This window comes from Rhincodon typus, chromosome 29, assembly GCF_021869965.1.
Source record: "Rhincodon typus isolate 14 chromosome 29, sRhiTyp1.1, whole genome shotgun sequence".
In the NCBI taxonomy this organism is placed as follows: domain Eukaryota; kingdom Metazoa; phylum Chordata; class Chondrichthyes; order Orectolobiformes; family Rhincodontidae; genus Rhincodon; species Rhincodon typus.
In genome coordinates this window covers 33,218,639-33,233,204 of record NC_063360.1, presented here as the reverse complement: position 1 = coordinate 33,233,204, position 14,566 = coordinate 33,218,639, and the positions used below count along the sequence as shown (strand labels likewise).

At 39.9% G+C, this 14,566-nt stretch overlaps 1 protein-coding gene and 1 long non-coding RNA gene across 5 annotated transcripts in view; one reads left to right on the top strand and one right to left on the bottom strand.

The window, feature by feature from the left end:
* Positions 1-14,566, bottom strand: part of LOC125486458 — a 267,656-nt gene that overhangs the window by 55,532 nt on the left and 197,558 nt on the right. The gene's annotated exons all lie outside the window — the stretch shown is intronic.
* LOC109935190 (guanine nucleotide-binding protein G(I)/G(S)/G(O) subunit gamma-7-like) overlaps positions 1-14,566 on the top strand; it is a 40,034-nt gene that overhangs the window by 5,955 nt on the left and 19,513 nt on the right. For all 3 annotated transcript variants that reach the window (XM_048614055.1, XM_048614057.1, XM_048614056.1), the window contains exon 2: positions 10,799-10,910. In XM_048614055.1, the coding sequence (XP_048470012.1) occupies positions 10,830-10,910 (81 nt within the window). In that variant the 5' untranslated portion in view covers positions 10,799-10,829. The remainder of the gene's footprint in view (positions 1-10,798; positions 10,911-14,566) is intronic.

Genomic DNA, 14,566 nt, shown 5'->3' with positions numbered 1-14,566 from the left:
GCTGACGTTTCGGGCTGATGAAGGGTCTAGGCCCGAAACGTCAGCCTTTCTGCTCCTATGATGCTGCTTGGCCTGCTGTGTTCATCCAGTTCTGCACCTTGTTGTCTCGGATTCTCCAGCATCTGCAGTTCCTGCTATCTCTATCTTTGGAATCATGCTAGGAAATCTCTTCCACACTTTTGAGGACTTCGACAGACTTCCACAAGTTCCACAGACCAAGTGTGGTAACCAGAGTTGGAAACGATGGCCTAGTGTAAGGATCATGTCTTTCTTATCTTGTACTTTTTTTTAAAATTGTGAACTGAAATGAGAGAGAACTATTTTAAAAGCCAGTGTTTTGCAAGGGTGCTGTATGTTTAGCAAAGCAAGTAACTTGAAACCCAATACAAGCATCCTAAATAGCTCCTTGAGCAAGCGGTAATTGAAGTGGTTGCAGACAAATATGAGTGGAAAGGTTCCATTTTTGGTGAAGCTCTGGCAACAGGAAATTGGTTGCCAAAATGACCAGTGACCAGTAATTGATGAAAAAGATCTTTTGCTTACCAACAGCCATGTGATTGGTTGTCAGGTAACTGAACAGCTTGGAGTTGGGAGCAAATTACAGAGAAGGGTTTGGATCTCCAGGTTGTGCACTCTGTTCTGTATGGTTAAAACTTACTTTAAATCTGAAGAAATCCTGTTAATCTTTCCTTCAGCAATTGCTGTAAACTGTGACTTCTAATTGATAAATCAGGGACATTTTAGAAGTGAACTTGCCATCTTGTGCCTTTTGAAAGCCAGGAAGAAACTTTTGCATCAGTAAGAACCAATTCAACAGAACTTGGGAGCAAGGAGTAACGAACTGTCTTTCCAGTTTTTCTCCGCACACTGTTTCTCCCATGTCTCGTGTGTGTGACAAAGCGGGTGTTCATAGGGGGATTAACATTTTAATTATTAGTGTTATATGCCAAAAGTTTATAACTGTTTACCTGTAGCCAGAGTCTAATTATTGTAATAAATAGTAATCCTTGTTCAGTACAGAAACCTGGGCCATGCTTTCTATCAACCTGGATCTGAAAATCAGATAAATCAGAAATTCCCTAATTTAGCACACTTAATTTAAAATCCTTAACTTTTGTCACAATTCTGGGAATAGCGAGACTTGATTTCCAGCAAGTTACCACAATGAGTCGTGACACTAGTCATGGACTGATCAAAACCATTATAAACATTCCGTATTACTTTCTTGCTTTTGTATTGAACACCACCATTTTAAACCAAGACTCAGACTTCCCTGTCAGGTGGGAAAAAAAAATTCTGATATTCTCTCATTGCTTTATGACATGTTTCACTGTACATAAATTACCTGGTGTAGGTATCTATACCACTGATATGACTATAAGCATTTCACTGGCTATATATATTTTTTTGGGAAGTCATAGGATTGGGTGAGGAACAAAAAAAGGAAATTCTTTCTTTAGTAATTTTAAATCAGCATTAATTATCAACAGCTTAAAACTTTACATCCCACTTCAAGGCTAGTTTTGATCATATCGGGAACCTCAAAATAAGCATTTTACTCTGCCTTTTTTTCTTTCCATATTACACTTTTTTTTAAAATGAAACTTATAACATGAGAACCTTAGATTTGAATTTTTAATTATCTTTTAATATTACTAATCTATCTGATACTTCTGTAAAGGTCAACTGAACTAAAACTCTTTCACAAGTTGCTCTTTGTGTTTAGTTTTTATTTACTAGTAGGACGCAGTGCGGCTGGCTAACCAGCATTTATTGCCTGTCCCTAGTTTCCCTTGATAAGGTGGTGGTGAGATAAGGCAATTGCTTAATGGGGCAGTAAAGAGCCTTGCATCTGAGCTTGATCCTGGCCTAACCTGACATTCATGAAAGCCTGCTTTCTTGGAATCAGTCATCATCAGGAATGGGTCAGAAATCACATGACACCAGGCTGTAGTCCAACAGGTTTATTTGAAAACACAAGCTTTTGGACCGTAGCCCATTTGTCAGGTGGCCATCAGGATTGGGCAGTAGTTGGTTTACTTTCTCCCAGAGCCATGCAAAAGACAGGTGATACGATTATTTTATAACTGCTTGTGGCTGACGTCAGCTAATATCTGTTCTCTTTTAAAGTAAAAATGTAATAAAAACATCTGGGGCCCTTTGGGATTTTGTTAAAAAACATGTTTACTGAATTACTATAATATCAGTATGCACTTTTAAGTGCTGACCTAGATTTGTGTTTAGTACATTTTACTAAGTCACGTGAAATTTGTTTTTATTGGCGAGAGTTATTCCATAACACTTTTGGACACCATTTAAAATCTACCCATGCATTTAACAAGAGTGCAGATTTAAGCATTTATAGGTAGCTACAGTCTTTTCTTCTCAGAAAACAATACTGGCGTATTTTTATGTATTGTGTTTATTTAAGTAAGTGACTTTAAAAACCTGGCTTATTACTCTGTTCATTCACCAAAAATTGTAAAATACTTCAGTTAAATGCAGGGCTACAAAAGATCTATGTAATCTGAAGAAAGATTCAGGCAAGAATGCTGTGTCCCTGGTAGGTTCTGTGTTAACTCATCCTAGCTGCAGTAGAATACACTTTATCTTGGCACCACAGAGAAAAATTAGTTAAATTTCTTGCCATTATTTCTGCCCTGTGGCACTGTTCTCAAAAAATGCCTGTATGCTCAACTTGCATGAGAGCTTGATTTGACGTCTAAAGATGCCCATGAAAAGAAGAAAGCATATGGTGAAGGGCAGGGAGTCAGGTAAATTATATTGCTCTACTAAAGAGCCAACACAGCAATGATGGGTGGATTGGACTCTTTCTGTCCAGTATGATTCAAGAAGTAATATATTGTCACTAGTTACAGTGCACAAGTATGTCAGAATACCTGTAAGACCATCAAATATGGGAGAAGAATTAGGTCATTTGGTCCATTGAGTCTGGTTGATATGTTTCTCAACTCTGCCTTCTAAGCCTTGATCTCCTTACGAATCAAAAACCTATCTTTCTCTGTCTTAATTACATTCAATGATTTGGTCTGCACAGCCTTCTGCAGCAATGAGTGTAACTGATTCACCATCCTCTGGCTCAAGAAATTCCTCCTCCTTTAGATTCTAAAGGGTCGCCCTGAGGCTCTGCCCTTTGGGGCCTAGTCTCTCCTACTAGGGGAAAAATCATCTCCACATTTACTCTATTCAGTGTGACCATACTATGGCTTTAAGAGAATGTACTTTGTCCTTTTTTTATTGAAGGGAGTTTTTAAGACAGAGGTACCGAGCTGTCTATTTGAATCCAATAAAGTAAACAGCTTGTGAGGCCTTGCATTTTTTTTTCAGTTGGAACAATAAAAGCAGCCTGAGTGGATGGGGTGAAGCTCCCCCAGAGCCAGAATTTTCAGCTTTAGTTGTTCAGTAGCAGTTGCTACTGGGATCTCGAAGCTGGATGTGGAAGCTGTTTTTTTTTCTTTCTGTTTATGGGATGTTGTTATATAGGAACAGTTAATTTAGTAGTTAACTAATCTATTATTCCGTTAAGGTTCCCAATAGAACTAAGTTATTCCAATTTGTTCTTTCATTTGTTGTCTTTTAACCTATGTATGAATAAAGTGTGTTTTGCTTCAAGACTGATAGTTTGACCCATGGAATTATTAAAAATTCATTTACGGGATGAGGGCAATGCTGGCCAAGCCAGCATTTATTGCCCATTCCTAACTGCCTAGAGGGAAGTTAACAGCCAACAACATTGCTGTGGGTCTCCAGTCACATATATGTCAGTCCATGCAAGGATAGCAGTTTCCTTCCCTAAAGGGCATTAGTGAACCTTTATAATAATTCACAATGGATTAATGATCATCATTGGACTCTTAATTCCAGATTTTTATTGAATTCACATTCTACCTCCTAGTGTGGCAGGATTCAAACATAATGTGGGTCTCTGAATTAACGAAATCCAGCGAGCTAGGCCATCACCTCCACTTGTATCCAGAATGCAATGTGTGGCACTTGCCTTTAAAATGAGAAAACATTAGGGGGTAGGCTATCTTCTTTATCATATTTTGAGGGTATTTGGTCTGGCCCATAATACCACGCCTTTCAGGACTCTAAGTTTCAATGAAATCCTTCCTCATCCTTCTAAACTCTGTCGATTACAGACCCATAGTCCTCATATGACAAGCCCTTCATCCCTGGGATCATTCTTGTAAACCTTCTCTGGAACCTTTCCAACACCAGCATATCCTTCCTTAGATACAGGGCCTGATGCGATGTTAGCAGTACATCTCTGCTCTTGTATTCTAGTTCTCTTGAAATAAATGCTGACATTCCATTTGCCTTCCTAACTGCCAACCGAACCTGCACATTAACCTGAAGAGAATCCTGAAATAGGTCTCCTAAGTCCCTTTTGAGCTTCAGATTTCTGAAGCCTTTTCCCATTTAGAAAATAATTTACACATCTATTCTTCCTACCAAAGTGCATAACCTCAAATTTTCCCCCATTGTATTCCATCGGCCACTTCTCTGCCCTCTCTCGTAGCCTGTCCAAGTCTTTCTGTAGCCTCTCTGCCTCCTGTCCTTTGTTGTTTTTGTGTCACCTGCAAACTAAGTAACAATGTCCTCTGTTATTTCATTGAGATTATTGATGTATAATCTGAATAGTTGTGGCCCCAGCACTGACCCCTTGAAACTCCACTAGTTGCTGGCTGCCATTCTGAAGAAGCCTACTTTATCCCCACTCTCTGCATTCTGCCAGTCAGCCAAACCTCTATCCATGCCAGTGCCTTTCCCTGAACACCATTGGCCCTTATCTTATTTCACAGCCTTTTGTGTGACACCTTCGAGGACTCCACATAGATCAATTCCACTAGCTTTCATTATCTCCTCAAAGAATTCCATCAGATTTGTCAGGCATGACCTCCCCTTGGTGAAGCCATGCTGCGTCAACCCTATTTTACCATGCATTTCTAAGTATTCAGTCTCCCTCCGTTTTTAAACAGGGGTGTTACATTAGCTGTTTTCTAGTCTTCTAGGACTCTCCTTGACTCCAGTGATTTCTGAAAGATCACCACCAATGCCTCCACAATCTCCTCCGCTATCTCTTTCAGAACTCTAGGGCCTAGCACATCTGGTTCTGACAATTTATCCATCTTCAGACATTTCATCTTGCCGCCACCACCACCACCTTAGTGATAGCCACTACATTCACCTCTACCCTGACTCTCTTGAAACTCTGGTATGCTACTAGCGATTTCCACTGTGAAAACTGATGCAAAGTACCCTGAGGATTTCCAGTGATTGCTCCAACATCTATGCAACATGAAGAAAGTAAAATATAATTGATAACCCAAAACTTTGTATTTGAACAGCTATTCAGCTGATGCTTTTTACAAGTATTCAAAATGAGACCATTGTGGAGATTTGTTCAGACACATTTCTTCAATCAAAATTACAGTGCAAACTGAATTGTAGGTTAATGCGCCTAGGAATATCGTTTAAAAGTCAAACCTGTTCTGTTTTTTTTTCCCTCCTTGGTTTTGGAACATCTTAGACCAACTAAGGCTGCTTCAATAACAAGTGTTATTACGACTGTTCAGTGTGTAAACCATTAGTGATTTGAATTTATGCATAAGGTACAATAATGTGTTGGTCCAATTTACTGTGGTGTGAATGCTGCTTAAAATGAATAGAATAGACTGGAAAGGGATGGTACACTATAGGGTCCCTGGGGAGGTATAGTTGAGTGGAAGTGGTAGGTTGGTGGGTCAGCTTAATGTTTTCCAAGAGATAGACAAGGTTTTTAATTTCATTGCAGAATGTCACTATCAGCACCCTGGGATACTGGCCCAGCCACATAAATAAAATGGCTATAAGATCAGGCCAGAAGCTAGGAATTCATTGTCAAGTAACTCGCTACCTGTCTCCTCAATGTTCCCACCATCTGTAAGGTGTGAGGCAAAAGTGGAATGGAATATTCTGCACTTGCTTAGATGTGTTTAGCTTCAAAACTGAAGCAGCTCATTGTCATCCAGGGCAAAGCATCTGTGTGATTCACACTCCAACTACAATTTTAAATGTTAAGTTCCTTCACCACCACCGTACAGTGGCAGCAGTGTGCACCATCTACAAGATGCACTGTTGGAACTTGCTAAAGCTCCTTCAACAGCCCTCCCAAGCCTGTGGTTTAGATCACGAAGAAGAAGTCAAGAAGAAGAAGGAGAAGGAGAAGAAGAACAATGAATGCTTGGGAGCACCTCCACTTACATATTCCCCTCCAAGTCTCACACCATCCTGACATGGGACTATATCGCTGTTCCTTCATTAGGACTAGGTCAAGATCTTGGAGCTCCCTTCATAACAGCAATGCAAATTTTTCTACACCTCAAAGGCAACTGTGGTTCAAGAGGCAGCTCACTACTAACTTCTCCAGGGCAATCTGGGATTGGCAATAAATGCTGGCCTGACAAGCACCCCCTAAATCCCATTAATGAATAAAATAAAATGCGAAATCTCAAAGTGATGGGTCATTACAATTTTAGGTCTTCCATTTTTTTTCTCCAGCTTCCAAGTGAGTTCAAGAGAACTGGTGACTATAAATGCCCCAATAGTGGTGCTGTAAAGTTGTCTGCGAGATCACAACCTTTCAAGGATAATCACATCTTTGTATTGCTTTCTCCCTGCCTTGCACAACAATGCCCCTCAAACTTTGGGTTCAGCAGTGTTGGACTATTGCCGCCACATGGCACTCCATTACTAATAATTAGACTCCGGCATACAGCACTGAAAGAGACCTTTCGGTCCAACTCTTCTGTGCCGGCCAGACGTCCCAATTTGACCTATATTCCTCTAAACCCTTCCTATTCATATTCTCATCCAGATGCCTTTTAAATGTTGTAATTGCACCTGCCTCCACTTCCTGTGGCAGCTCATTCTATACACGCACCACCCTCTGTGTGAAAAGATTACTCTTCAGGTCCCTTTTAAATCTTTCCCCCTCACCTTAAATCTATGCCCTCTAATTTTGGACTCCCCTACCCTAAGAAAAAAGACCTTGCCTATTCACCATATCCATGCCCGTCATGATTTTGTAACCTTCTATAAGGTCAACCCTCAACCCTCAACCCTCAACCTCCAACACTCCAGGGGAAGAAGTCCCAGCCTATTCAGCCTCTCCCTATTGCTCAAACCCTCCAGTCCCAGCAACATCCTTGTAAATCTTTTCTGTGCCATCTCAAGATTGACAACGTCTTTCCTAAAGAAGGGTGACCAGAATTGTATGCAGTATTCCAAATGTGACCTCACTTGTACCCTGTACAGCCGCAACATGATGTCCCAACTCCTACACTCAACATTCTTGCCAATGAAGGCAAGCATACCCCTTCATCACCCTGTCTATCTGTGACTCCGCCTCTTTCAAGGAACCAAGCACCCTTGGGTCTGTTTGTTCAGCAACACTCCCCAGGGTCCTATCATTAATTGTATAAGGTTGATTGGCTCGCCGAGCTGGTTTGTTGTTCCGCAGATGTTTCGTTACCGTGCTTGGTAACATCCTCAGTGCAGCCTCTGATGAAGTGTCGGTGTGTTTTCCCACCTGGTTTTTAAACTCTGGGGTCCATTGCGATGGATTGCCTCACTTCCAGGTTTCCTTTGTAGTGAAATGTATATGGGGTCGAGTTCAATGTGTTTATTAATAGCATGCTTCGTGGAGTGCCATGTCACCTGTAGCTCGGGTTGTGGGTGTTGAGGTTGGCTGGCTCGCCGAGCTGGTTTGTTGTTCTGCAGACGTTTTGTTACCGTGCTTGGTAACATCCTCATTAATAAACACATTGAACTCGACCCCATATACGTTCCACTACGGAGGAAACCCCGAAGTGAGGCAATCCATCGCACGGACTCCAGAGTTTAAAAACCGGGCGGGAAAACACACCGACGCTTCATCAGAGGCTGCACTGAGGATGTTACCAAGCACAGTAACAAAACGTCTGCGGAACAACAAACCAGCTCGGCGAGCCAACCAACCTCAACACCCACAACCCGAGCTACAGATCTACTCCAAAACCTTAGATTAATTGTATAAGCCCTGCCCTGGTTTGCCTCACCAAAGTGCAACACCTCATATTTATCTAAACTCATCTGCTATTCCTTAGCCCATTGGTCCATCTTATCAAGGTCCCGTTGTACTGAGATAATCTTCACTGTCCATTACACCACCTATATTGATGTCATCTGCAAACTTACTAACCCTGCCACCCTCTGTCTCCTATCTTCAAGCTAATTTCAGACGTCACACGACTCCAGGTTATAGTCCAACAGGTTTATTTGAAAACACAAGCTTTCGAAACATAGCTCCTTTGCAAGGCACAGTGAGAGAGAAGCACATAGAACACGGAGTTTATGGGCAGAGAGATCAAAAGATCATACAACAAGTGAGTGGAGTGGCAGATAATTAGTCTGTGCAGGTGACCAAGAATGTTAGATGATGTGAATAAAGTGTCAACAGCTGGATGACCTATAATCCGATTAAGTGAGTCAGAGAGATAATTACAAAAAATTCAAAATAAGGTGGTGCTGGAAACAAACTAAATGACTGGAATAACATGATAGGTATAAGAGTCGCATGCTGAGGGTCTAACCAAACTGGTAAGTAATTCAAAACTGTACAAACTAATTAGGGTAGGAGATCATAACAATTTATCAAGGCAATGCTGTAAAAAGAGGACAGTAGGAAAGATTTTACAGATACAGAACAGTGTGGTGGGGTTACATATAGTGCGACATGAACCCAAGATCACGGCTGAAGCTGTTCTCATGGCTAGCTCCCTGTGAATCCCATGTGATCTTACCTTACTAACCACTACCATGTGGAACCTTGTTGAATGCTTTGCTGAAGTCCGTATAGACAACATCTACCACTCAACTACTTCAATCTTTTTGTAACCTCTTTTTAAAAAAAAACTCAATCTTTGTGCATGGGAAATCATGTCTCACTAAGTCATGTTGACTATCCCTAATCAATCCTTGCCTTTCCAAATGAATGTAAATCTTGCCCTTAGAATCTCATGCAACAACTTTCCCACCACTTATGTAAGGCTCCCTGGTTTTTCTTTACAGCTTTTCTTAAATAACGGCATCACATTAGCCAATCCCTAGTCTTCTGGCATCTCGCCGATGGCTGTCAATGATACAAATATCTCACCAAGGGGCCCAGAAATCTCTTCTCTAACTTCCCATAAAGTTCTGAGAAGCATCTGATATTGCTTTTGTACCAGACCTTAAAACATCCCGTTGCTTTGGCTCAGTGTTCAGATTTAGTTTAGAGACAATAAAAGGGAGAAGCTGATTACCAGCTGCTTTAATGTTGATGCATTTTAGATCTTAGGTAACTGGGTGTTAATTAAATGCTCTCAATGTTTGCTGGCTGTATGATGTTGCTGCTAAGAGGAGTAAGGTGAATTACTAGTGCAAACTGTGTACTCAATCTTGCTTACAATTATTGTTCTTTTGGAATCTGAATTAAAATAGCACCAATTTTAAAAAAAACTAGTATGTTTTCACCTCTTTGCATTAAAAACTATGCAAAAAACAAGACTTACTTGTAAGAATTTTGATTAATAAATATTTACAAGTTGACATCAAGACTTTGTGGCAGTTTTTCTGATCATTTCCGATTCGACAGTGGAGTATCTAAGTATTTTTGTCGACTTGTAGAATAGTACAAACAAATGAAAAAGGAAAACTAAATTCGTTAGCGCTATCCCGAGAAATGTTTGACTAGCCCAATAGATTTAATTATGGGGCTGAGTGGCTACAATTAAATCAGGTGTTAACACAAAATGATTTTGTTCAGTTTCTCCTCAACCTTAACTTCTTTCCCCTTTTCTTTTATCAAGTCAAAAGGATGGACATGATTTGACCCCTTATTGTTTTGGCTGTCACAGATCAGTCAGAGTATCCAGCCTGGCTTGCAAAATGCAAAATATGTCGAAGGAATTTTATCAGTCCTTGGCAATGTGCTAGGAGGCAGGAAGGTGGAGGTGCCCATATCTTCCTGCTGCTGTGCCATTTCGCAGTGGCGAAAACATTGGCCACTTGTGAGACAGCCCACCGCTGGATGGAGAGGCAGATTAGTAAAACCTAACAGCCTCTCCTCTCATTGAGGAGATGGTTGGGGCCATTCTTGTTTTTTGTGTGGAACCTTGTGGCCTACACCACTGTCCCCGGAATAGATGGCAGATGATTCATGTGGTAATGGTGCTGCCCATGCACCTTGAATCGCCATCCCTATCGCTGAGACCAGCCTCTCCCAGTCATTTGAGGTGACCTGCCCGGGTATTGCAGCCTTGATGCCATCAAACTTAATTTGCTAACGGTTACTTAATTGGGCATTGCCAGGAATACATCGCCATCAGGGAACAAAGTGAAACCATGAACCGCCACCATCAACCAGCTTTTGGCTGCAGCAGTCGATCGTCTATAATACATTCAGCTTGTTGTGTTTATTGAAATTTTATGCAAAACTTCACAGCAGCAAGACTTTTTGGGGTAAAAAGACAATCTGCCAGTGAATCACTGGGAAGAATTATTTATGATGATCATAAGGCCTTTTGCGTAAATAGGATTGTTATGTTCTATAAAAATAATTATAAATGCCAATTTTGGTATTTGTTCTGATACAGTTAATTCTTTCAAAACAGGACAGTGGGACTGAAGACCAAAATTGAATCCATTTGTAAATATTGGAAGTTCTTGTACTTTGAGTTTTTCATAAAAATCTGTCTTTCTTTCTGTTTTACAGATTGGCCTTGGCCTAGAATAGATGGCAGACAATGTCAACAACTAACAACATAGCACAAGCACGGAAACTCGTGGAACAACTGAGGATTGAAGCAGGCATTGAGAGAATCAAGGTGAGGTGATTTGACAAGAGCAGGAAGGACTTGCTAAATAATTAGGTTGTGTTAAAAAAGAAATGACTTTGATCCCTGGTACCCCTTCCGAACTTAAGAGAAGAGTATGTTTAAGCAAGTTAATTAGTGTAAATAATCGCAAAATAATCCTAAGGAATACTCAACAGATCTGGCAGCATCTATGCAAAGAGAAACAAGGTTGATCTTTCAGGTTGACGTTTCCTCTGATCATCAAACTGAAATATTAACTCTAATTGTATACCCATAGGTAATGCCACATCTAATGAATTTTGTAGCATTTTCTGTTTTTGATTCCGATTTTGAATATTCACAATATTGCTTCTTGTGGAAAGTGTGTTAAATCTGTTGTGTAATTTTTTGTGTCTCTTCGATTTTTCCTCCTCTCTTGAAAGCATTAACTCTGCTGAAATGCTGTTACTTGGGCATGTGCAGTTTGTATTTAATCCACTAGCTATTATTAATGCATCCATCTTTACAGTACAAAATGATTAAACTATCAGGAAACATCATAGAGCTTCATTTTGTCCTGCTCAGGATTTATATGCACACTCCAAATTAAGGTGCACTGGATTGGAATCAAAGAAGAATTCAAATGGATTTTTCATTGTTATGCTGTCAAATTAATGGTCAGTTATAGATTCCCTACTACCACCCTGGTTTGAGGTCAACTAATTCAGTAGACGTGAAAAATCAGTCTGGAATCTTGTCTGATTTGTATTTCTCAGATATTTATTGGGTGAATACACAAAGCCAGTGAGTGAGTCTAATGCTTAATTATTGTTTTGAAATTGGTGGTTATTTCTCCATCTCCTACCGCCACCGCTGCCCCCTCTACCTCCCTTTTGTTTTGTTTATTATTGACTCCAATTTGAGCAGGCGAGTGGTTCGGAATTTTATCTTTAGCCAATTTCTTCTCTGAAGTTCAGAAGGGATATCAGGGATCAAAGTCATTTCTTTTTTCACTTGTTCCTTTTCAGATTTTCTTGATGGCTACTTTTGAATTTGAGAGACTTGCTTTTGGGGGTTCCTTCTACATACTCACCATCTTCTTTATTCGGTGTTTGTTTGTTTGTTTGTTTATTCATTCTGTCAGGTGCAACAAATACCTTCTGTATTTATGACATATGGGAGGTTTTAGACTTTATCGGAAGCAGAATTAGAAGAATTCAACAATATCATCAATAATTGCCTCATTAAATTGGTTCATTAAATTATCCTCAACACAAGGGAAATATTAATTCCATAGGCATCATTGTACTTAAATTTGCACAAGCAAAGGTAATAAATTAGCAATATTATGTTTTTAAAAAGCTTAAGACGTTCGCACACAAGCCATCACTCTAAATACACTCTGCAGGCTGGTGAAGTCATGGATAAATAGTTTATCTCTAACACAGTTATTGCACCTCATATAATTCCAGATGAGGAAGTCTTTGAAATCTGTAATGTAACTCAAATCCTTAGAATAAAACTGTAATATTAAATTATTTGGTTGACACGGTATTCATCTGAATAGTGTCCACTACATTTTCCCCTGTACGCTAGCTCCTGAACTCCCTTTCACCCTTAAGATAGAGATTTCACATTAATTTGCAAGGAATTCACCTATTCTGGCTCATGACCGGTTGAGTATACCTGTTTTGCAGGGTTACAAATTACTCTTTCTCCTCTTGCCGTGCCTCCTTGCAGCCCACTCGCCCCTCCACTTTGCCAACTTTCTTTTCACATCCGTATCTATAGACCAACTCGCCTCCATATACCTCATTTCGTCCTTGCTGCTCCAGTCTCGCGCTTTGCGCCTGTGTTTGCCTCTGGTTCATTGTGAGATATATATCTTTCTCTTTCTGTAATATGAGAATCCAAGTAGACTGGAGAGCTATGTAACAGAAAGTGAATAAACGATTGAAGTAACTTCCAGGCTGTATTTTTGGGCACAAATTGAATCCTGACTTAGAATCATGCAAATATCAACATTGGAAGGGGCCACTTCAACCATTGTGCTCATGTTGGCAGTTTGAAAGAGCTATCCAATTAGTTTCATTCCCCTTTCTCTTTTTCATTTTCAACCAGTTTGTTTTTGAAGTTGCTATTAAATCACCTTTTCAGCCAATACATTTTAAATTTATGTGTAGTTTTATACAATCAAGAATTCCATTTCTGCTCCAGCTGTAGCCCAGCTTTTATTTGTATTGTATTTCTTTAAAATATAATTTTGCATTTTCTACAAATTTTGCCTGAAGGAAGCTTTGTTCCTTTGCTGGAGCTAGGGCCAGTCGGATAATGAGAGAGATTGATGCTTAACACAAACATCAGAAATGTTTTCAGTCATATTTTTAACAATCATTGAGCAGTGTGCTTTTTTAATTTAGCTTCACTTTTTTTTTAAACATTTACTTAAACGCTATTGCTTGAGTCCCGAGGTTCTGTACTTTAATTTGCCTATTTAAATTAAAGCCCTGCAGGCGTAGCATACAACAGTCTGGAGTCTGGAGCCAGTTAATGACTTGTAACTCTGAAACTCCGAGCAGTGTGTGTTCTGAACTAGACAGTGGATCCCACCCATTGAATCATGCAAATTATTTCAGTTTCAGCTGCTTCCTTCTCTGTAAAAGATTATTCTTATAAATGTGTTTCTATAAATTATAATTTTGGAAATTTTCCAAGAAGTCGGGTGGAAAGACTGGATTCTGATAATCCTTCAGTTTTGCTACCATTTTAACTGCAGAGTTTTTCCAAGATTTAATCACTATTTTACATGTTTGGGCCAAACCTAGGCAGCATGCAGTAAGAGTCCCATTGGTATATGGATGTCGCAGCACATTCATTTATGTCTTTCAACATTAACCTGTTTAAATTAGAATACAAAGCACATGTTATGCTGATACTCTCGCTGATTAAAGTGATTATAAAAATCCCACCGCATTTTAAACTCATAAAATGTAGGAGCAGGAATAAGCCATTCAGCCCATTGAATCTGCTCCAACATTCAATGAGATCTTGGCTGATCTGATCATTCCCAACTCCTTTCCTGCCTTTCCTGATAACCGTTGATGCCTTTACTGATTATATCTGTCTGTCTCAGCCTTGAATATATTTAATGACTCAACTTTGATAGGCCTCTGCAGTAAAGAATTCCACAGATTTATTGGCCTCTGAGACGGTGACCCCTTTACTCTGAGATTATGTCCTCTGGGCCTACAGTCTCCCACCAGGGGAGACAACTTTTCTACATCGACCCTGTCAAGTCCCCTTATGAAACTTATATATTTCAATAAGGCTGCCTCTCATTCTTAATTCTAATGAGTACTAACCATGCCCCCCCTGCCACCAACCACCCCCCCCACTCTAACCTATGTTCATACCAATATTTGCTTCTCAACCAAGGCAACCAAAAATGTTATTTATTTAATTTCGATTTATGTGAGCTTACTGTGCACAAATTGGTTCTGTTTCCTACATTATAAGTATGACTACAAGTAGTTAGTTGATTGTTAAACACTTGAAACATCCTGAAGTCACGAAATAAACATTATGAACAGACACAAAAACAAAGTTGCTGGAAAAGCTCAGCAGGTCTGGCAACATCTGTGGAGGAGAAAACAGAGTTAACGTTTCGGGTCCAGTGACCCTTCCTC